At 37.9% G+C, this 25,530-nt stretch overlaps 1 protein-coding gene across 3 annotated transcripts in view; it reads right to left on the reverse strand.

The window, feature by feature from the left end:
- The window catches only part of map1aa (microtubule-associated protein 1Aa), a 29,710-nt gene that overhangs the window by 3,598 nt on the left and 582 nt on the right, over positions 1-25,530 (reverse strand). For all 3 annotated transcript variants that reach the window (XM_067437424.1, XM_067437423.1, XM_067437422.1), the window contains exons 2-5: positions 24,448-24,549; positions 8,643-8,725; positions 7,080-7,220; positions 22-6,979 (exon numbers count right to left, since the gene is read on the reverse strand). In XM_067437424.1, coding sequence (XP_067293525.1) covers positions 22-6,979; positions 7,080-7,220; positions 8,643-8,725; positions 24,448-24,549 — 7,284 coding nt within the window. The remainder of the gene's footprint in view (positions 1-21; positions 6,980-7,079; positions 7,221-8,642; positions 8,726-24,447; positions 24,550-25,530) is intronic.

Below are 25,530 nucleotides of genomic sequence, written 5' to 3' on the forward strand. Positions count from 1 at the left end.
GCAGAGAATGTTTGTTCATACCTGCACTGTTCTTAAGGCCATTGACAAGGCCTTTGCCGGTGTTGTGGCTTGACCTTGACAGATCATCATCCATGTCCTTCTTCTTAAGAGAGGTGGTGTGAGTGGAGGGTTCCTTAGATGGGGACCTCTTCCACCTGGCATCAGCCTTCCGAGCAGGAGATGAGGACTTTGTCTTACCTAATTTACGTAAACCCTTTGTTTTGGTATCTTTCTTGGTTGGTTTGTCTGTTATGCTTGACAGAGCTTCAGGATCAACCATACATACATCAGGGTGAGGGGAAAAAGGAGCAGGGTCCATCATTGGTGACGGGAAGGGATCATGATTTGTATTAGGTGACCTAGATGAGTGATGCTTGCTCCCATAAGCTCCAGATGATTTATCTACAGGTAGGTAATCTGCATCCTCATCAGAGTCATTGTTTCTTTCTGCTGTGATCGATGGACATTCTTCCGTACCTGGTGGAACATCAGAATCCGACTGGGAATGCAACGGCTCACTGACAGATGTTGGAGGGGTGTCCTCACCACTGGCACTAATCCCAGCAGCCATGGCTCCAGAGAAGTGTTGCAATTCGCTGTCCTCACCACGATGACTGTAAGAGTGGTGATGAGGTTGTTCAAGGGATCTTGTCTTCCCAGAAGGTTGCTGTTGATCATATGCGTGGCTTCTATGTTCCTCATTTTCTTCGTCACTTGAAAGTTGACATAAGCTTGGGTTGATAAAGGATGGAGATGTGTCTCCCCTCCGCTGCTTGTACTCACAGGAGGAATAGCCTGGGGAAGCTTTAGATGAATGTGGACGGATGCCAACATCTGAAGTATAGTCAGAGTCATCATCGTGTCTGCTTGGATCATCTGCATAATAAGAGGGTTGGAAAGGTTTGTCTGTGGATGAGAGGGAAAGAGGACGGGCTAGGTTCTCTGGCTCAGTCTCTTCTTCTTCTTCATACTCATCTTCATGTCGATAATGAGTTTGGGATGCCCCTGGGTAGATGTCTCTTTTCTGCTCCATTTCCCATTCTCCTGGACTTTTAATCTTCTTTACATCAAATTCTTGTTCTTTTGTCTCCGTTTTTGACAAGCATATCCCCACTTTGCTGGTTCCACCAAAAGCCTCTGGTGCACTCAAACTAACTTCTGCAAGCCCATTTGTTGTGTCTGGTTTTCTGGACTCAGACAAAGAGGAAGGATATGAGTTAAGCGCATTTGGGATAGTAGCTCCCAAACCAGAAGATATGTCCTTTGTTATTGTCTCACCCAAGGAAAAGGTTGCATCTTTCTTGTCTGCTTGAGCTGTAACTGTAGATCTTTGGTACTGAAGTTTATCCTGTTCAGTTTCATACATATAATCATCCTCCTCTTCACTACTCTCTGTGTCTTCATAGTACTGTTTTTCAGGGCACTCAAATGGAAGTGTTGATGAAGCACCATAGAGCTCTTCAGGCATGGTGTCTTTCTGTGTAGTCGGAGGGATTGAGGAATAAATTCCAGTTGCACCAAATTCCGCTTGTAATCTTGAGTCCTCATCCCACTCCGGCTTATAAAAGCACTGACTTTGTAGTCCTTGATCTGAGATATTGCTTGTAGAATAAGCAGGATCTTTCTTATCACCTATACAAGTACCAGCATTGGGAGGGAAAGGCTTGATCTCCTCAAACGGTGATAATGGTGAGAATCTCGCAAGACTAGATGTGGATTCAGCAGTAGTGGTTGCAGGAGTCAGTTTTTCGGACACTTCTAAATATTCATCCTTAACCTGCCCACCAGAACTGGAAAAGGGTGAATCAACTACTGGTGAATGTTCATCTTTGAAAGATGAGTACTCTACTCCAGTACAGGCTGGGGTCTCTAACTCATCCACAAACTGGTGGCTAGTGGACAGAGATGCTGAAGCTGATGAAGAATGACTATAAGAAGAGGAAGAAGAGTATGCTGTGGCTGACATAGTTGTGTAACTGAAGCCCAATGAAACAGGGTCTGCTATTTTTTTCTCTGCTGCATCTGGTGTCTTTTGCTTGTCAAATTCCATACCTTTACCATCATAATGAGTAGAATATTTATCTTCAGCAGAATTTGTTGAGAGAGGTAAATATGACTTGACAAATTTCTCATCATTTTCTACAAAATTATTTTTCTGTCCACTTGAAGAATGTTCAAATTCAGATGAGACTGTAATTTGACTTTCAGTAGGAAAAGATGAGGCATCTTTAGCAGTTTGAAATGAGTCCTTGGGGCCCTCCTGGCTTTTAATGGATTCAAACGTTGATGAAACTAGAGATTTTCCATAAGTTTCAGAGCCAAAGCTGTAGTCATGTGTAATGGTGTCTTTCTTTTCATCCTGGAATTGAGTAGGTACAGTGCTGATGGCACTAGTCAGTGGACACTGGACATCTTTCTCTTGTCTGTCTTTGGCACCTTTCTCTGTGTCACTATCACTTACATGCTCTCCATACTCCTCATCCTCATCATCTTCATCTTCCTCGTCCTCTTCGTCCTCATCCTCTCCATCAGCAAACATCTTCATGTTTCCAGGTATAACGTCTTTTGTGCTAAATGTAGATTGGCCTAGCATAGAACTCATACTTTTAGCACTGTAATCAGATGCATCCTTACATCTGTCAGCTGCAGCTGCAGCTGCATCCTTGGCATCATATTGTGATGCACCAACCTCTGCCATCCCACTGAAATCTGGCTTTTCAAATTTAACTGAAAAGGGGTCTCTCTCTGCTGAAACAGGTAAGGTTTTCTCAGTTGTCTTTACTTCACTATATGAAGTTGACGATGTTTCCTTTTTATCTGATGCTTTAAGGTCAGCAGTCTTGCCAGTGGAAGAATCTAGGGACTCCTCCTTTTCTGTTTTCTTTGGAGTAACATCAGTATCATCAAAAGTGTGCTCAGCTGGCAGATTTGGAGAGTAGGAATCCACTGAACTTGATTTACTGTCATATACATCAGAATAAGTAAAGCTTTTCCCAACATAGGGTGTATCTTGCCTTACCACCCTCTCAAATTCCCCTTTGAGGGCTTTCTCACACTCTGGGAAGGAATACAAATTGAAGTGGACACTTTTATCGCTGTCTTTAGAGATCACATTTGGGTCATCTATCTCTGAAAATGACACATCTTTTTTGCCTGGGCTTGCTGACATGGAATCTAATGTGTCCTGTGGTCCTTTTACGCTTGAGTAAGTACCATCCTCAGTTTCACTTTCATCTTCCTCTCCTGAGCTAAGCATATGGGATTTGTGCTCATGGCCCATGTAGGTAACATTTTGTGGTTTGTCTTCCTTATCCACAGATTCTTTCTCCTTTTCAAACAGCTTCTCTACTTTTAGGGGTGTTGCCTCTTGGGAATATTCTTCATCAAGAAAAGTGCACTCCCTCTCCTCTTTGTATTTAGCTTTACCACACACTTTATAGCTTTCTGTTCCATAATAATCATCTTTCTCTTCAACTTCATCCTCTTCAAAGTCACATACTGCAGTTTTAGTGCTGGAGAACCCCTTTCCAAAAGGGTCCACTTCATCATCAATTATTTTCACACTTTTCAGACTTTCAGACTTTTTGTCAGCAGGAGCATCTTGGGTCAAATACCTTGGGGGGTCAAAAGTCTCCTTGTCAAGTTTTTCCTCTTTGTCCATAATCAGTGGCTTTTGTGACCTTTCCTCAGTGGGAGAGTAGCTACTGCTGGTCGGTCCTGATTGTGTTGGTGAGGCAAACCTCACAGTGCTGTCATCTGGGCTGAGGCATCTTTCTTCACTCTCCAAGATAATACTCGTCTCTGAGGTGCAAGGCAAATTTGGTGACAAGGACAAACCTTTATCAGAGTCGCCCAATTTAGATTCATCCTTAGAGAGTGAGAGTCCCTTTTCATATTTTTCTTGTGTGCCAAAATACATCACAGAAGGAGAAATAGGTGCAGCTGATGAGGTAAAGCTATCAGAAGCTTTATCAGTGTCTTGGAGCATGGCAGCAGATGCATAACCCTCATGGATCTTTCCAAGTGGCATGTCAACATTTGGTGTCTGATCCTCATCCTCTTCCTCTTCCTCTTCATCCTCATAATTTGTGGGAACTGTAGCCTTCACTGTAGTTTCTGTTTCTGGCACAATGGGTTGATATTCTTCTGAAGGAGGTGATTTAAAACACTTGTCCTCTTCTAAGGAAGATGTTGGGGATATGGTTCCAGCAGAGTGAAGGTACTCCTTTCCTTGAGTGGCATCTGTATGTATGGACGATGGTATACTATTTACAGTATCTAAGAGTAAAGAGCTTTTTCCCGCATCTTCAGTAGGTGGTGCTGTCACAGATGCTATAGACTGATCTTCAGTAACAGATGTCGCAAAAGATGATAATTTGTCATATTCAGTGATGGAGGTGGCTGATGATATATGCTCTTCTTCAGCCAGTGGAGCCGCAACTATATTGGATGCATAAGCTGACAAGACTGGCTCCTGGTCTACTGCAAAACCCTTTGATGATAACTCAGAAGCAACAGATATGGTTGGTGGTTTCATGCCATGGATGGTGTCAAATGTCCCAGGTTCATCGGGAACTGAGATATCATAAGAGCCGACATCATATTGAAGATGTGGAATTCTCTCCTCTGTCTCCTCATTAATCTCCTCATCGGAGATGGTCTGCTCTGTCTCAGAGTAACCTGGAATGGTCTCATCTTGGATGAAAGAAACATGCTCTGCAGCACCCAGAGGTTTGGAAGATTTAACGTCACTTTGTTTCATCTCCCAGTCCTTTCCAAGTTTTTCTTTTCTAGCCTCGTCTGACTTGTACTTGAGCTCCTCCTCGTGTACTATATCCTCTGCTTCCTCTAGCTCTGCTTTCTCAATCACATCCTCATCTTCTTCACTGTCACTCTTTTTGGGTTTCATTTCAAACTCTTTATCTTCTTTTGCCTTTTCTTGCCATTTTGTATCTTCACCCATCTCCACAAAGTCAGATGTTTTAGCACTTTTCAGTATTGTGGTATAGTCATCCTCTATGTCATCTTCTGTAGTAGCACCTTCATCCTCAAATCTGTCCATTGTTTTAGAGGGGTGTTCTTTTGTGTTTACTCCATATGGTACCCTTTCCTCATGAGGGGACTCTGTCTCAACATCAGTTGTAGTTATTCCCTCATCAGGAGATTCTAAGTGAGGGACAACATTGTCCACAGCAGATTGGAGATTTGGGAGCATTTTGCTCTCTGTGGGCTTGGAAAGCTCCTCTTCCAGTCGCAAGGCTTCAAAATCCTTTGTAAGATCCTCTGGGGAGGAGACTAAGGACCTATCACTCTCCTGTTTCTCCACTGAAGCTTGCTTAGCAGCTGGCCTGTTTTCTTGCTCCTTTGTAGCTTTAGTTTTTTCTGTTTTAGGCTTTCCTTGAACCTTTGCTTTGTTCAGAGTCTTTCTGACCTCAGGGGTGAAAGGCTTTAAGTCAGGTTTTGTGATTTTTCTCAACTCTGGCTTAATTTTTTCTTTGTCCTTTTTCTTCTCCTCCTTACTTTTGAGTTCTTTTTTAACTATGTCCTCTTTTTTTACATCTGTTTTTTCTTTCTTTGTGTCTTTCTTTTCCTGATCTTTCTTTTCCTCCATCTTGGATGCCTTCTCCTTGATATGTTTTTTCGGGGATTTTTCTCTCTGTACTTTCTTTTTCTCCTGCTTAAGTGAATCGGGTGATACCGTCTTAGGTTTCAGTGGTTTGGGAGTTTTAACAGTCTCTTTCATTTTTTTATCTTTCTTTTCAACTTTGTTCTCCTTTACAGATTCACTCTTTGACTCAATATCTTCATTTGCCTCTTTCTTGCTTGCTTTTGTAGTGGACGACATTTTAGCAGATGATTTGAGACTTTCTTTGCTGTCAGTTCTCAGCTTCATTTTAGTTTGTTTAATCAGTGGAGGTGGAGCTCCAGATGACATGTCCTTTTGAGTGGCTACTGGATATCGCAAGAAATCAAGATGCCTCAACTTTTCCAGACCCTCAAATATTTTGTTTTGTGGGGCATTTCCAGGAAACAGTACTCTCACAATCTTTTCAGTTGGACTGGCAGGTACCCACACAACCAAAGCTGTCACTGATGTAAGGTAAGGAACAGAAATCTCTCCCTCTTTGCCATTGGACAGGACAATGCCAGTTTTTGCTTTACTATTACCAGCCCACTTCTGCATGAAGAATTGCATTTCCTTACTGTCCTTAAGAGGATTTAGAATATACATGTCTAGTTTCCCAACACCCAACTTGTGAAAGAGTGTTAAAGGCTCAATTGTGTTGCTTACAACTCTGTATAGAGGCTCAGGTTTGATGCCTAGTTTGTGAAGATACTGCAAAGTAAGAGAGGCCTCCTCAATGCTCCTCTTTGCTTTCAACGTAGATTCAGGCATCTTCAGCTTTTCTGGAACATTAAAGAACACAACACCAAGCTCTGGTGAAATCAGGTTTTTCATCCAGTCTCCATAGGTATTTGAACCACGGCTCTTCTCTTCCTCTTGCTCTGCAATTTTTCTCTGTAACAGTCCATTTATGCCAGGCAGATTATCTGCTCCTATATGGGTAAGGAGAACAGAATCAATCCTATCCAAATGTCTTACCAGCTTCCAGAAGCAAGACTTTCTGTCTGATCCTCCATCAATCAAAATATTAAAGCCATTGACAGCAAACAAAGCAGAGTCGCCCCGTCCTCCAGGAAAGATATAGCAGCATGGCTTAGACAACTTGAGGAACCCTCCTGAGGTTGGTGGTTCCAGGAGCTCTAAAGGAGAGGGAATATCCACTGTCTCCGAGACATATTCTGTGAACTCACTCACACCTTCCATCTCGGGCAACACAGACTTAGGGTTTAGTCTGTATTTTAGTAAGCTCTGGTCCTGTATATACCCTAGGGAGCTCCAGCCCCCCTCTCCTTTACAGGACACAGTCAAACAGGCTTGCTGACCTGTGGATGGCTGGTTTAAGAGATCTTTAATCTACAAAGAAAGAAAGAAATTTTAAAAAATCAATAAAAAGTAAATGCTTAAGTGCTGTGTAAAGTATTATGAGATTGCTAATGGTTCAAAAGCCACTTACCCTACGACTTGAGAGAATGTCAGAGAATTTTTTCCAACCAAACACTCCACTTTGAAGGATAATGTCACCAGTCTGTTCAGTACTTTGCCCACTTAGGACCAATAACTTATGTCCTGCTGAGTCACAGAGCAGTGTTCTGAACTAGATAAGAAAGAGAATGCATTTATTGTTATATTTAAAGGCACAGTATGCCGCTCAAGGTCACTTATTCAAACTAATATCAAAAGCGAAGCTTAATGACACGATGAATGGACATGGAATCATGGGAGTTGTCATCTTCACCTCCACATCCAGCTGATGAAAAGCAATTTGACGGGACTCAAGGTAGAAATCATGTTCATGGATGAACGGATGTATTTATGGCCTTTTTTACACCTGGTTTTAAGACATGTTTGGTTAATTGCATCACAAGTGGACAATGCTAAATACAGGTGTAAACGGGGTCTAAATCGATTTGAGCATGTCCACTTTCGAACACTTCGAGATATAGTTGCAAACACATTTGACTGGATTGCTTTTGTAGTGTAGACGCTCATCTGATTGAATGTGATCGATCAGAGCCCATAGACCCTCCCCTTGAAGAAATCAGGACAGAAGAGATTGAAAGTGGATGAAATCTTAATACCAGGTGTAAACAGGCCCTACATTTTATTAACGATACTGTGGTATGAAGCAGGGTGGGGTCCCATGAAAAGATGACAGTGAAGGGCAAAAGAGGAAACAGGCAGAGGGCTTTTTATTTTGCTGTTTTAATTATGCTTGTATGCCGCAGTAAGCCACTTCTTTCATTTTGTTGTTTATGTCTGCTATGATTAAAGTTACATTTAACATTTGATGTTTCCTGCCTCTGTGTGTTTGCTCAGAGGCATGAGACACTTGTTGCACACAGCTAGATCAATATTAGAATATCATATTAATAAAAGCTGGATGACTTGTGTTGCTAATTGGCATGTAATTCATTTTAAAGTATATTGTATGATGGAGAAAATGCTGTATTACTGTTACTACAAATAAAGCTCTTTCTGATTAGGCTAGCCACTGTTAGCCACTACAGAATTGTTTTCTCTGATGCGGGGTACAGAGATTTGCGGTGAATCAAGAAAACAAGACATTCAAACAATAATCTACTAACTGTGTTGTTATAACAATGATTAGTTTTCCGTCAATAAAGGTATCCAAACAGTTGCTCACCAGTCAAATACAACGCAATATATTAAATCATCTATGGTGTTTCCATGGTTTCTACGAAAGTAAAACCAATAATGCGGATATGATGTCATTGACAGGTGACGCAATGAGGGACGTTACACTGGTTAAAATAGCGGATTTCTCTTGATTTAATTTTTTTTGGAAACAATTGGGATAATATAAGTACACAAGTCATAACAATATATGACACCTTGCAAGTGGTTTTTGGTATTTTAATGCAAAAATCTTACATAGTCTGCCTTTAACATTTAAATGTTATAATTGATAACTTGCATGCTTATCTGGTTGCATGCAAATAAAATCTTAAGAGAACTTACAGAGGGGAAAAAAACACAATTGCTTATATACGATTACCTCTATAGCAATATTCTCCTCAGAAGGATTCACCAAAACAACAGTCTCCAGGACATCACTCTTGTATTGCAAAAGTCTCTGTCCTAAATGAAATAAAATAGTTGAAAACAATGAATGTTCAAATATTTATTGACAATGCAATTTATTTATAAGAATTATTCATCTGATATTGAGAAACAGAGATAAAGGTTGCACCCTACTGGAATGATGCAATTACTGCCTCCATGCATTTAATTACTGTTTATTCACTATTCTTTGTCTCTTCCCGCTCCTCTGCAAGAATTCACTAATCCTGTGAAAGCAGTCTTCTCAATTCCATGCAATCAAAACAATATTGCAAAGCTGCTGCAAGCAAATCTATTGGCTGTTACCATGGGGATGGTGAGCTGGCTATTGCCGCCAGCTGCGTTACACTGACCCAGTCTTGGTGCTGCACGACGCATTGCAGCATTTCTGAAAAGGCTGAAAAAATCCTTTCTCTAGCTGAAAATATTAATCCAGCATCGCACAGTTTAAACACACATACACAAATATTGTGATCCTGTGTATTATTAGGCTATAGCAGATAGCTCTCGTTGGCTGTTAAAAGTCACTGCTTTAGACCTTTCTATAGGATATCTATAGGGTCATTTTCACAGCAGTGAGATAGGAACAAGGGCGTGTGGACTTAAATAGCACACTGGTGATATGACTGGGCTCCTCACACACTCTCAGTAGATTAATGTATATAACATGCTATAAACGTGAAGCTCTTCAAAAAGCTATGATGAAGTTATATTTCAAAGCATGTCTGGAACAACTCCTACAATTTATTTTTTTAAAACAAAAATATATATTTTTTAATAAGAGAGTGTAGATCATATTTTCTGCCATAACATGGAGTAGTTTTTAATGGTACACTCCTGTCAGATCATACAATGGACTCTGGATGGTAGCAGTGGACTACAAATAGTGCTAACCCAGTTTAACCTTCAGCATCATTTCATTATAAATGTTTATCTGAAAATGGAAACATTCTAAGGAGTTGTAGCTTGTTATATTCAACTTCAAATAATTCCTTTATAATGCTAGGTTGAGTTTTGACTTTCCAGACATTTGACATCATTACGACATCCTTTCTGTCAGAACCAACAAGATGCTTTGGGACAGCTGTCAACATGACCTTCAGATGTGCTTTCACTCTCGAGATGGAGAACAGATAAATCAGCTAAATTAGGCTGCATGGTCTCCTGTGACATTGAGCATACACACAACTTCACCTTACTATGCATTTGTAAATTCTACTCTAATTCATGTCAGATACAAGAATTTGGATGTGGAAGTGGTTTGTGCTTGTATAATTAAAAATTATTCTAAAGACAGATTTTTATTTAGCAATCTTTGTATGTTTATTTCATTTACATTGAAATGATCTAATTTGTCAGTTAATAATAAATTACACATTATTAGATTCCATAGGCAGAAATATCTATATTTTTATATCCATAACCATTTCTTTAGATAAAAGATATCTCCACTGAATGTATAGCACTAGGACCCAGATAACTACTGATGTGTGTGCATTTAAAAGCATGCTGAAGTAATCAACCCATGGCATTAAACTCCTCCTCTTAGTCCTTTTGCTGTAAAGCAAACAATTAAATTAAGCATTTTGCACAAACATTTAACCAGCATGGGCTATTCTTTGAGTTATCGGCTTGCATTAAATAAGGTTAAGAATAGTCTCAGTCAGATAATCAGGCACTGGACATTTCTGAAAATCTGTTATTTCAGTCCCTGAAAATAAATAAATTGCACATAGTTACCATTAAATATATAAATATAGAGATATACAATACTATTTCAGAGCAACTTATATCCATAAGTGATTTAAATGCACTCATGTTGTACACAGTTACAGTAATATTTAGCACCTAAGCAGATGGTTTCTAAAATAAGCTAATTCAGTATCACTCAACTGAGAATGTAAAACACTGACAAATGGGGTCAGATGATTTTACACTTGCTAAGACTAATTTGGTAAGTCAATCACAGATTTGACAACACTCCAGAGAAGATCTTTACTCTGTGCATTTTAAGCTTCACAAGCAAATTTGGCTTTTAGGATTAAATGATAAGCACAAGCGATCCAGGCGACTGACACGCTTTCACTGGCAAGAAATTAGTGGAACTGACTGATTGCCTCACAGGCTTAAATAGTTTTAAAGTCACACTTAATATATCTGCCTTTGAACTCTCTATGCCTCCAAAATCTTTAGTCCTAAATCAAAAATGAGCTAATTTTGGAACAGCGACACATGCTTTTGTGTAAAAAGCTCATAATTTCAAAGTAGATATGGAAAAATGAGCAACATCTGAGGTCTAATTTAGCTTTTCCACCAGATAGAAGTTGAGAGCTGAAACTTTCCTTGCAAGACTGGCTCTTCACTCATCGGAGAAAATGAGGTGCAAATGTGATCGCCTCGTAGCTGAAAGTTTCAACATCTCATTATCATTAAAGTAAATCAAAGGTTTTTACATTTTAATAATGTTCAGCTGTTGTTGGATGAGCATTTTAATCATGTCAAGTCCCACAGAGATAGCAGTTGAATTTCTGTGCGAGAGTATTACATTTGTTGAGCCAATGTTATCTCGTTCTATCTTTGCCCTGTCCTTGAACACCGTTCAGCTGTCTCCGAATCACACTGTGTGATACAGGGACGGGAAGAGAGAGTGAGGGGAGGTGTGTAACACTTTTTAAACCGTTATCTTAGGGTAGTGATTCAATAAGTAGCTGTAATCTTATTAAAGCCACTTAATCGTATCCAGCAGTGAATTTCTGAGTACTACATTGGAACTGCCCTATCTGTGGCTTTGAAACCACCAACAAGTTTATCTCTGTCAAATACATGTTAACAAGCAGGGGAGATAGAGTCCCCTTATAGAAAAGCAAGACAAGTGTTGAGCTCTCATTCATATATGTATGTGCTCTTGCGGTGTAATGGACCTCAATTATGCTGTAAACAACTGAAGCGAAAGGGTTGAGTTAATACAAATGGCTCATTTAAATGCAATAAATGACTAAAAGGGATAAATTGTACAAAGCACAGAGGGGCACTGGCCTTAAAGTGCCCATTTATTTGTTACATGCAAATAAACTGAACGCTTTAAGGCACCATTTAAAATGATACAAAAATAATTTGCATTTATAATCGCTGTTGAGAATTAATGACCAGGGACAACAAAATAGTGCTTGTGCTTTTGTCCATGCTATGCTCTTTGAACAATAATGATAACACAGGTGTAAAAGGAATACACACACGCGCACGCACACATAAAGTCATCTGACAGGATGGTGCTGAAGCAAAATCCTCCTCTCCTCCCATCAATACATCTGACCTCAGCAAAGCAAATGGCTGATGGCTTTTTTAAAACAATCCACATCAGAGATCATCACAAGTTGCAAATATGTTTCGATCACTGCCATTCTAAACACAAGTAGCGCATAGCTGTATCAGCTCAACTGACATTTTATGAGAATATCCAACTAAATTAACACTGAAGACAATTTCACATGACAAATAGGTGTCTCTTTTAAATTGATAATCTGTCGTAATTTACTAATCATGTACCAGACCTTTCCAAGACTTTCTTCTATGAAACAAAAAAGATGTTAATGTTTTCCCAGATATTATCTTTTTTTTTCTTATGTGTTCCATTCAATCTTATTTGAAACAGTAAGTTATAGCCCAATGAGTAGGCTACATGGTTTTTCATAGTCAACTTTCCCTTTAAGATGAAATGGTTACGAAACAAAAGAGTACATCACTCAGGTTCTGCTTCACATACATACCTAATTAACTAATCTATAAGATTTATGTTTGGCCTGTGTGGAACCGGAGCACAATTTTTTCAGCGCACGCGCGACGGTCACAGGTTCCTCGGATGCCCTGCTGCATCCCATAATAATCAGAATCACAATTAAGATCTAGGTCACGGTAAAATTATAATGTATGTCCACCACATTATACACTTCTGACAATATGCGGATTCGTTGAGTTAAACGTTAGCTCTCTGATCAAAAATGTGAATTCAGCAACTGTAGTATGAAAATGAACCGAAATAGAAACAAATCTAGCAAAAGCGAGGAAACAAATCATAAAAATCTAATTTTCTCCCTCATATTTCTAAATAAAATCCCTTTTATGTTGCCGAAGAGATGTTCTTATCGCTTTGGCATCTATAGAGGCTTTCATGCACTCTCACTTATGTCATAATCGCACAGGCTTCACAACGGTTCGGTTTTTTGCGACCTTTAAATCCGCGAAGAAGCCAGAACCGGACCAGACAGTCAGTTTAACGTTACGAGGTTGACACGGTACTATAATAGCAATACTGCACATTTCATGAATGAATAACCTCGGCCAGAGATCAAGATATTTGAACCGTATGCCAATAATCAAACATCTGAAGAATTATATGACAGATTAGACCTACCGTTGCTGATGCTGAGCTGTGCTTATCGTGCGTCGAGAGCGCGCACACAGACACGCGAGTGCGCGAGAGGGAGTGGGTGTGGCCTATGAGCCTGTATGAGTATATTGAGAAACATGCAACAAAATGATCATCACATTTCAGTGATGCATTTTACGCCGATTTAATTCGACCTTGTCTATTACATAAGTCATTTATAAATAAGATTTACAAGGAACCGAGGTAAAGGTGGCCCATTTTGCTAATAACGGTTATAAAAAGGGTTCTGAGACTGAGTTTGAGGAAGAACTTCAAGGCGTTCCACTTTACCTGTTTTCGCCCTAGTTTTACATACAATGGACTAAACTTTTTTTTTTTTAATTCATAAATATTTTGCATCATGAAATACATTTACCATGTATATATTTTATATATATTTTATTATTTTATTGGCATTGATGTGTCCATAAAGAACCTTCCATTGCACAAAATATTCTTATATATATATATATATATATATATATATATATATATATATATATATATATATATATATGTTCTTTCGATTTTTCAAATGTTCTTCAAAATAAGAAAATATGGATCAAGATCTGAACACTGAAAGGTTATTTGAGGAACCCAGAATGGTTCTTCTGCAATTGCTGTAAAAAAAAGGGAAAAAAGGGAAGAAAAAAAATATTTTTAGCATTAAAATTTAATCTGACATTTTTTCACCCGTCTAAAATCACTTTCAATATTGTACAAACTAGCTCTTTAACATATAAAGAGACTCTGTTAAAAAAAACTTACAGAAAGCAAAAATGACCACTTAGCATCATATTAATATGCATGTCATTTTTTTTTATTCTATAACATAGTATTGCTTATGTTCAATGTGAACTTTTTTAAGTCTATATTTTTCAACCTATAGGTGATGTAATGGTCAAGAATGAAAAGGATGGGCCATTTAGCAGTTTATATTCCCAGGCTGACAGCTGCAGGGCAAGACTGCCAAAATCTGCCCCGTTAACTGCACGATCACGTTGGCCTGACTCTGTCTGACCACCTCTCTGATAGTGAGCCAGCTCAGACTTCTGTTTACAGTAAGAGGGTAGATGATTCTGTCCAGTCTGGAGATTAAACTATTATTCTTATGCATTACAAACAAAACCAAAATTACATATAAATGAGGAAAATCATGATTTAGCCAATTCCACTTGAAATATGTTTTTAATAGAGGGACTGAGTTTTTAATAGTGATGAATGCGTCTAGCTGCTACAAAAAGGGTTTGCATTTGTTAAATCAAATTTAAATTGATGCTATTACAAGATTATAAATAGACACTTCCAGACATATCCTAAGCAACTGTTCAAAGCAGCAGTCTGCCTGCCACACCCTCGCTGCTAGACAGCCTGTGTCCATCTCTTGAATTATCTCAGTTATTCAATACAGTCCCATGATAACAGCTTGCTCTTGCAAAATGGTGATGCATTAGCACATTACCATCAGTTAAAGCCTCTTCTGTAGAATTTTGCAAAAGAAAATGTTTGATTTATCATGCATCAAATGGCTTTTTGCTAAAGTCTACAGACACTATGTTAATGCTCTACTAGATCCTAGCAGTAGGGAGTCATGGTTTTGCTTACTACAACAATAACCCCCTGTTTTTCGTAAGACCTTTGGTCCAGAATCTGGGCGTGGGCTCAGGTTTCACTGTGGTGCGTGCGGTGCAAGATCCAGCCCTGCAATCAATGCCACCATCAAGCAGACCGGAGTCGCCTGAGCAGCAAGCTGACGTTCAGTGTTCATGTGCAGACTGCAGGGGTATAAAAGAGCAGAATCAATAGCCCATCCTGAATTATTAATCAGCAGTAGAAAACACACCGAACCCATGTAAAAGCCCTCTCTGCTTCGGCTTCATAACTGGAGAGATTTATACTTCTAAACACTTGTCTAAGACGAGATTTGCATTTCCAGTGCTGCTAACATCGAGGCGAGATAATCACAGATCAACACTTCACTTAACAGCTCAAGTTTCAGGGGTGTTTGTGAAAATCAGCTCCATGTTCACTTGTGTAATTTTCCCAAGATTAGATTTAGCATTTTCTTTAGCATATGTCAAATTTTATTTCAAAACGAATACCTCCTAGAGCGTAGTTAAAGAGAAATTATCGTATAAATAGCTTCAGCTGTGAACTAATCACATTTAAACTCATATTAAATATCATATAACAAGATATAATCTTCATAAACAAATGTAAAAGCTATTGAATTAGGGTTGAGTATGGCGTCTCCTCGTCTTTCTATCAGCACAGAGGGGCTTGCAGTTGCACCTCTGATGATACTCATCACTCATTTTTCTCCGCCCTGTCAATTTCCTCTGTTTATCGACTTAATTTTGCTCTGAGCATCTCATAGAAACTCGTGCAATTAAGTCCCAACTGCATATTGGGAGGCTTTTACAACCAAACGTGCTAAACATAAGGGCTATTACAGCACAGAGCTGTGGTCAGAGTCATTAATGTGCGGCATGTTGCTAAAAAATACAAATGAATTGAACAATGCCCGAGACAGCTGGGGCTATGGTGACCATTCCAGCCTCCTCCCTGCTGCCTCCAGGGAGGTAAAGGGATCTGTAATGATTGTTCAAGGACCCATCCATCTGTGTCGGTTGTAAGCTCCCCATGGGTGAAGTTTCAGAAGGCAACAACTCAAATGGGAATAGTAACACATATGGGAATTCTCGATTACACTTTCATCATAATGTTTATTTCAGAATCGATGCAATAATTTGATCAATACATAAAAATGTCGGTGAATTCAAGTTGATAGGGAGACTTTTTGCCATTGAGATTCAGTCCTATCTTTTGTCTAATAACCTACTTTGCATTGTTTCTCTATCTCTATTCACGTGTACTGAGTTTGTTCAGTCGACATACTGCCAGAGGTTTCTTTCATGTCTCATCTCCTGCAATTTTCCTCTTGAGACAGAGGTCATATGGGAATTCAGCAGCAGTGCTCAGAAGCACAAATCTCACTCCTTCTTAGAACTGGCAGTCTTTCTTTTCTAAACGAAACAAATTGTACTTTAAAAAAGATTTTTTATAAAGAATATCTATCTATCTATCTATCTATCTATCTATCTATCTATCTATCTATCTATCTATCTATCTATCTATCTATCTATCTATCTATCTATCTATCTATCATCTATCTATCTATCTATCTATCTATCTATCTATCTATCTATCTATCTATCTATCTATCTATCTATCTATCTACCTACCTACGTCTGTCTTTCTATCATTCTGTCATTCTGTCATTCTGTCTGTCGGTCGGTTGGTCTGTCTGTCTGTCTGTCTGTCTGTCTGTCTGTCTGTCTGTCTGTCTGTCTATCTATCTATCTATCTATCTATCTATCTATCTATCTATCTATCTATCTATCTATCTATCTATCTATCTATCTATCTATCTATCTATCTATCTATCTATCTATCTATCTATCTAACTCCTCTGCTTAAAACCTTGCATTAACTAAAAGTCACTCGGTTTTGTGCTCTGACATTTACGAGCAGTCAGCCATGATGACACTGCACTCACATCCTGATCAGTATTCCAAGCACAGCTGCAGGAGTGGCAGACCAGCCGTACCGAGCATGCTCAGTCCTCCTCCTCATCCATCATCTTCCATGCTGGCTAAAACAACGCAAGTGATTTTTGCACAGATCCGAGCAGCAGAGTGACTGCCACCTGTCAGAGACCACGGTGAAGATGAGGGAGCGGTACTGTGTGGGGGTGAAAGAGTTTATTCTCACTTCTCCCTTTCAGATCCTATCTCAAATGCACTGCAAAAAAAAAAAAACAACAAAACAAAAAACAGCAAGTCTGTCTGCATGTACTGAATGGTGGCTGAAAGGATATGGACTAATACATCTTCCCTCTGACATACAGTGAAAACCATTTCCATATTTTTTTAAAAATATGGACATCATGATAAGCATAATGGAATTTAATAAATGAAAACCTTGAAACGTTTTGTGTGGGTGGTGAAACAGTCAATAAGTGCGTTCGGGGGCAACAGTTTTGCATTTTTTCATTACTATTCTTTTCAAGCACGTGCAGGATGGGCATGCTTACTATGGTTTGTGAGATAACTGGATGTAACATCCACCTTACAACCTAATAATCAATAGGGGAATTCATTATTGATAGTCAGTTTCGTGACCAAGCATCAACTAATAAACAACAAACATACAAAGACAACAACATCACTGTCAGCAAAAGCAGACATAAAAACAAAGAAATTATAGTGTTCAAGATTTTCAGCTAAAAAAAATCTGCAGCTTTTGCCTGTAAAACAGAATTAGAGGTAACAGAGTTCACAGAGGGGTCAGTCAACTTCTGGACTAGATCAAACTCTTTTGCTGAATGGATGCAGGAATTCTATGCTAGAAATGCACTGAATCACATATGAATGAGGCAGATTTACTTTGACCTGATATTTGTTTTGACCTGATTTGTTCAGCCTGTCAGAGATCACAGATGAGATAAACATCATCATTTATGCTATTTCACAGTAAAGTTATTACTAGATGTTAAAGACACAGTAGTAAGATTTTTGTTTTAAAATATCCAAAACACCCTTGAACAATGTTATATATTTTGCTGATGTGTGTACTTGCATTTTACTAAATGTTTCCAAGACTGTTTAAATCCAGAGAAATAAGCAGTTTTAACCAGGACTGTGTCTATGCTTCACCATGCGTTTCCCCTTTGTTCCTGAATTTTATTTAGTAGAAACTATGGTAACACCAAAGACACTTTAATATATTGTGTTTTATTAGACAGGTGAGCAACTGTTTGGATACATTAATCGACAGAAAACTAATCATTGTTATATAGCTCAACACAGTTAGTCTTCTTATTGTTTAATCTAATTTTGTTGATTTACCATGAGTATGTTTTGCCTAATTTCGATCTATCTTACTGCAGGGTGCAACAAGTCAAGGTAGTCGCCAAACTAACTCACAGAGTAGCACATGGCTTTCAACACATTTAGATGTTTTTAAAATGATACAACAGTGCACACTCATGACCGGAAGAAGTTAAAGCGGGTGTCTGTGGCATAATAAAAGCTCCAAGAAATCAAGCTGTCATCAAGATATGCCTTTGTTTCGAATCAGCGATTTCTAGCCGTGAAAATTACATAGTGTGCCTTTAACTGAAACTATTTGTTAACTTGTTACATAAGTCTTAAATATAACAAAACAAAAATATTTAATGAAAAACCTTAACCTAAAAATCCTAAACATAATAATTTACATAATAAACATATAATTTTAATTTAAACGTACAAAATGTAAAACACTAAATATAAAAATAAAGCTCATTCAAAATAGTAATAAATACTTTAATAGTATATAAATTATACACTAAAAAAAGTGTGTTGGATTTACATTAATTGTGTACATCGGTCCCACATTATTTAATCAAGTTAAACACATATCATTTCTTCATGCAACTTCAACATCACTGAATTAATACATTTTAAGTGACCCAATGAAGTAGTCTCAAAGTGAATTAAATACGGTTCTCTGACATGTATCAGGCATTAATTTCATTTATTCATTCATCCACTCCAATTTCATATTTTAATGTTACCCAACTGAATTATAATACTGCACTGGCTAGTTAGCATTAGCATTAACAGCTTAAATGTTAAGCATTAAAAGCTCCTTCAGCAAAGCCGTTATGATATTAGTTGTATTAGTCCACAGGATATAAGCAGTGCTCTTCTCCACAATGGTAACACACTGTAATTGTAATTGTTTATTTAATATTAAACGCTATTAAACACAATCAAGTCTCCCCCTTTCTCACCTTGCTCAAAAATACATAACATTTACTCTCTCTTGATTAAGCCATATGCAAAGCATGCTGAAAACGAATAAGCCCCGCCCAGTTTCAGTTAATACAACACAAATCACTCATGTAATTTTATTTATTTATATAAAAGTGGATAGGACACAATCAAATTAAGTTAGGACAAAACGTTGCTTTAGCTCACTTTCTCAGTCTCAGTTCATTCTTTGTGTCGGACTTGTAGCAACACTGATTCAACTCTAACGACCAAGTTTAAACAGCATTTGGACCCACTAAGATTCCTTGGTCCAAAATACTGTTTGAACTGTTCTTTTGAGGTTGACGGACCATAGAGATCAGTGGATTGGCTCTCTACAAAGTCTGCCCTTGAGAGTGAGAAAAAGCCTTCCTGGCTTCAAAGCATTTTTGTCCCTCAGTGGTGGTAAAGCATTATATCACTTTATCTGTCCTGCCCTTATTCAGACTGCTAATTGCATCTTTCACTTGGGTGCACACAGCAGAATAGCTTTTTCCCTCACATGGCTTGGGGAAATCATTAAAACAAAGGTTGTCTTAACAATAATTTTATATTTATTATTTCATTGTGATGATATATATATATATCATATGTGTGTGTGTGTGTGTGTGTGTGTGTGTGTGTGTGTGTGTGTGTGTGTGTGTGTGTGTGTGTGTGTGTGTGTCTATATAGCTTTTATATACATTTTAGTTTTAGTCATTTTAATACACCAAGGCCTAGTTTCACAGACAGATTAAGCCAGGATTGGGCTTTAGTTCAATTAGGGGATTTGTGCCTTAGAGGAAAAAAAACATCACTGGTGTGAATCTTGAAATAAAACAATGGATGGCACTGACATATTTTAAGATATTATATCAGTGCAAGTTGCATTCACTTCAAACATGCATTTTAATCTGGGACTAGGTTTAAAGGGTTAGTACACCCTAAATATTTTGGGTGAAATCCGAGCGCTCTCTGACCCCTCTATAGACAGCAACACAACAACCACTTTCAAGTTGACTGTATGGAAATGTGTGTTGGCAGTGTTAACAGCAGTGCCGGTACACAACCGTCCTATAATACTTTTAAAAAAATGTGTTAATAAAAACTATCCAGTGTTTTTCCTGTGTCAAATCAAGCCGTTCGACCGTGTGACGTCACACGGTCGGACACCCCTCCTACGATTATTGATTGAGAGCGTTTCAACACAGACCCACTCTGAACAAGCTGTTATCATAGTCCGACATTGTAGTGACTGTAACGTTTGAAACGCGTGCACGCTTCACGATGAATGCGGCTAAAGTTTACAGGGTAAATTACATTATGGCATGCTGTCTATGCATGACGCTCTCAATATAACCCCACGTTTATAATGAACAACAAATTATGGTTATTGTGTTATTACAAACGGTGTACGTTGGTGATAAAGTAAACGTTGATGTGGAAACACTACACTAAGATTACTTTTGTAGATGGTTTATAATGTGTCTGTTACTGTAAAAAAAATGTGTTGTTATTAGCCTACTCTGCATAGATAACGTTCTAAAGCATGATAAAGCATCACCGACAAGCCTACATTTACAGATAAAACGTTTTTATTGGCATTAGCTGTAAATGAACTAGTGTTTACATCAGTAAGCACATAGCATTAGTATCTCCCTACGCTAACATTACCCTGCCAGTATACAAAGATATTGTAGATCAAAGAGACATTACGTTAACCAATCATTCAGAAACGTCCTGTTCGAGCCTTAATTGTTGAATTTCGTTGGAGCTGTCATCTTGTTCCGGGTCTGACTCTGGTTCAAATTGATACAGTTCCACAGATGTGTCCTCAAAGACTCCCATCCCATTCATTTCCCTCAACTGTTGTCAAAGCAACAACTCCACATATGTTGTGTCAAAACTTCCCATAGAAAGCTCATTAGCATTTAAAGTTGCATGCCCTGAAATGGCTTGCTGAAAACAGAGCTGTTTTTGAGTTTTCTTAAAATACTAATGAGAATTTTTAATTAAAGTATATTACAAAGTTTTCATTTAGACACTTAAGAATCATATTAACTTGTACAAAAATGGCATTATATGACCCCTTTAAAATAGTCCATGTGACTACAGTGGTTCAACCTTAATGTTATGAAACGACGATAATATTTTGAATGAATCTGTCTTTACTACATTTCTTGTCTTTGAAAGTGGTAATGGCAATGCTGTTCATCAAAAATATCTCATTTTTTTCTGAAGATGATCTGTTTTTGGGTGAATCTGTGATATTTGTTTTATGCTTTTAGTTAACTATAATAATACTCTTTGAGTATTACAGCTGCATTGCCCCCTGAATAATGCATTTAGCAATGTTATGGTTCTTAGACCTTTTTTGACGCCCTTTCATGCAGGTGGATAAAAGACAGCTCAAAATACCTAGATTATCTTGCATTTAAACCTCAGCGTGATGCTGAAATGGTTAAAGCATCCCACCAGCAAGCACTCTGATACACCCATAAGCCCATTATAGACTCTACTATATACACTGATAGAGACTTGCATGGACTGCTTCTCTACTGAATAGAAAGAGGAGGAGGAAATTGTTTGGAAGATATATTATATAAGATATCATCCTCAATACATAAAGAAGGAGGGACTGATGGTTAATTCATGCAGCGATAGATAGGGAGTCAGCAGAGTCACATATGAGGAACCATATGGTTGGACTCTAGGCTAACAGAGAATTTAGATTGCAACCATGACATACATCATCACATAATGGCGAGATAAAGAAATACAAGGAAAACAGGTGACAAAATGAGGAGTGATAAGACTGCCTGTGCAATCTTTTGCATGCAAGTATGTGTGGGTGCTGGTTTGCCACATCGCAGAGGAAGTAAATTTAGATTTAATGCTTTATCCTCTCTTTAGCTTCATATCTGCTGATGGTTGCAGTGTGCAGCATACCATGATGTTATCAGCTGTGGTGCTCAGAAATGCCAACACGTTAAATACAGACAGAAAAAACAAATGTTATGTGCTTTTTTATAGATGAGTAATGTTTATGTTTTTTTTTAAGTTAACCACATTCAACACGCTTAGAAGAAAAGGATCTACAACCCCAAATCAGAAAAAGTTGGGACAGTTTGGAAAACGCAAAAAAGAAAAAAGAAAAAAAGAAGTGATTTCTAAATTTACTTTGACTTGTATTTCATTGCAGACAATATGAACACAAAATATTTCATGTTTTGTCTGGTCAACTTCATGTCATTTGTAAATATGCATCCTTTCCTATCATTCAGACCTGCAACACATTTCAAAAAAAGTTGGGACAGGAGCAATTTAGGGCTAGTAATGAGGTAAAAGGGTTAAATAATGATGTGATTTGAAACAGGTGATGTCAACAGGTGATTGAAATTATGATTTGGTACAAAAGCAGCGTCCAAGAAAGATCTAATCCTTTAGGAGCAAAGATGGGCCGATGATCGCCAGTTTGCCAACAAATACGTGAGAAAATTATTGAAATGTTTAAAAACAATGTTCCTCAAAGAAAGATAGGAAGAGATTTGGATATTTCACATTCAACAGTGCGTAACATAATTACAAGATTCAAGGAATCTGGAGGAATTTCAGTGCGTAAAGGACAAGGCCGCAAGCCTAAGCTAAACAACCGTGATCTCCGATCCCTCAGGCGGCACTGCATCAAGAATCGTCATTCATCTATAAGCGATATCACCACATGGGCTCAGGACTACTTTGGCAAACCTTTGTCAAGTACCACAATACGTAGTTACATCCACAAATGCCAGTTAAAACTGTACTGTGCCAAAAGGAAGCCTTATGTTAACAGTGTCCAGAAGCGCCGTCGACTTCTCTGGGCTCGGAGGCATCTGGGATGGACCATCACACAGTGGAAATGTGTACTGTGGTCAGATGAATCAGTATTTTAGGTATTTTTGGGGAGGAATGGACGCTGTGTGCTCCGGACCAAAGAAGAAAAGGATCATCCAGACTGTTACCAGCAACAAGTCCCAAAGCCAGGGTCTGTCATGGTATGGGGTTGTGTCAGTGCCCTTGGCAAAGGTAACTTGCACTTCTGTGAAGGCACCATTAATGCTAAAAAGTACATAGAGATTTTGGAGCATAATATGCTGCCTTCAAGAAGATATCTTTTCCAGGGACGTCCATGCATATTTCAACAAGACAATGCAAAACCACATTCTGCACACATTACAAAGTCCTGGCTGCGGAGGAAGAGGGTACGGGTACTTGACTGGCCTGCCTGCAGTCCTGACCTGTCTCCAACAGAGAATGTGTGACGCATTTTGAAGCGCAAAATGCGACGACGAAGACCCCATACGGTTGCCCACCTTAAGACTTGTTTGCAGGAAGAATGGGACAAAATTACACCTGAAACACTTCATCACTTGGTGTCTTCAGTCCCTAAACGTCTTTTAAGTGTTGTGAAAAGGAATGGCAACATTACAAAGTGGTAAATGCTTTACTGTCCCAACTTTTTTTGAAATGTGTTGCAGGTCTGAATGACAGGAAAGGATGCATATTTACAAATGACATAAAGTTGACCAGACAAAACATGAAATATTTTGTGTTCATATTGTCTGCAATGAAAAACAAGTCAAAGTAATTTTAGAAATAACTTCTTTTTTTTTTTTTGCACATTCCATACTGTCCCAACTTTTTCTGATTTGGGGTTGTATATAGAACCTTAAAATGTTCTATTGGTGCTATGTATTTGGAACCCCTAAAAGTTTCTATGTAGAAACCTTTTTGAGTCCCAACTTCTTGTCATTATGGAACCTTTTTTTTTTACACTGAAAGTATCAAGTTGTCATGTAGTCCTGGTAGTTTAACGTGTCTCTGCAAAGCTTGGTGTGGACTTGTACTCTTAAAGGAACAATTAGTGGAGAATAAAATGCATGTACTCTTTTGAACAATTTACGACATGCAAATGTCAATGATGCAAGCAGAGCCACACTGACTTGAAAGTAGAATATTTATGAGGGAATTAAATAAGGTGCAATAAACAAATGCACTCTATAACACATTGCACATTCATACAGAATGCAACCATTTCATTGGCTGCGAGAGCTCAGGTTGGTTTGTCAGGGCCTTACATCAATGCAATCTAATCTTTTCCCTGTAATTTCTGTTGTTTCACAATCACTGTCTCATAATCTATTAGCTGTCAAATGTCAGGAAGCTTCCTGCTTTCACAAGTAATGTGATTCAGGTTAATGTGATAGCAGAGTTAACAGAATCAGAATCTCATAACATCAAATGCTTCTTAAACATTTAAGTATTCCAAAACAACTGAAAAAGATAAGCTAAAAAATGGCTATCAGACATCGTCATATGCTTTTTGTTAAAATAGTCAAATAATATTTTTATAATATGATCCTCCCAAAAAAATAAAAATCCCCCCAATAATTTTTCAAAAGCTCATACATCATCTGCCTGAAACTTGCAACACTGACCTTTCACTTCAGATGAGAACTGGGCAGAGTGTCTTGCTTCAAAGAGCTTCAGTTCCTTGTTCAAGTCACAAATGGTCAAATCAATATCCCATGACAGAATCCCTGTTAGATGCACATTTATTAAAACAACAGCACATACATCTTAAATGTCTTAAGATCAAAAATATTCTCTATATCAATATTATAGAGAGATTTAAAATGTATAATTTATATAATTTCAATATATATATATATATATTTGCAAATGCAGATGATATCATTTTATATATATATATATATATATATATATATATATATATATATATATATATATATATATATATATATATATATATATATATAATGATATCATCTGCATTTGCAGATGTCCGTACATTGTAAAAAGAAGGTTGGAAATGTATGCTGAAATTTCAAAAAATTGGCCGCGGTGGCTGTTAGAAATGTAATATTATTATTATAATAATAATCTACCAAACTATTGAAGTAGGCCTATATGTCTTATTTGAACCTTTTTTAAAACCTGTAATTCACTGATAACCATCAAAAACGGGTGGTGATAAACAATTCAGATGATCACAAGTTTTCCACAAGGCACCGTGCCATTCACATCAAATGTGAAGTGTAGCGCAGGGAAGTCTGGGAATGTCTTTCACTGGAATAGGTTTTTTACTGCAAATGATACAATTACGTTCTTTTTCATTTCCAAAAAGCTGTAGCCTAAACTGAAACAGTATTTTACTGTAAAATTATTTTAATTTAAAGTTTGATAGTGTTGAGAAGGTTACTTTGTGTAAAGTTACACATTAGCCTACATGTTACCCTATTTAAAATGTGTTCAAAGTGTCATTCGATTACTTTATTAAAGTAATGTAACTGATTACATTTGATTACTTTTCAAAATTGCCAGCACTTAAACGCATTTTCACACTCGCTATTGTGACAAGGTTCAGCGGCAATGTGCATTGAGGCAGGCTAATTGGTAGACGTGATGTGATGCAAATTCAAACGAGAACCAATCAAATGCGCAAGAATAGCCAATATCTGTCGTGCACATCAAAAACAGGCAAAGCAACAAATTCACAT

The sequence above is a fragment of the Pseudorasbora parva genome, chromosome 1 (genome assembly GCF_024679245.1).
Source record: "Pseudorasbora parva isolate DD20220531a chromosome 1, ASM2467924v1, whole genome shotgun sequence".
Lineage (NCBI taxonomy): Eukaryota > Metazoa > Chordata > Actinopteri > Cypriniformes > Gobionidae > Pseudorasbora > Pseudorasbora parva.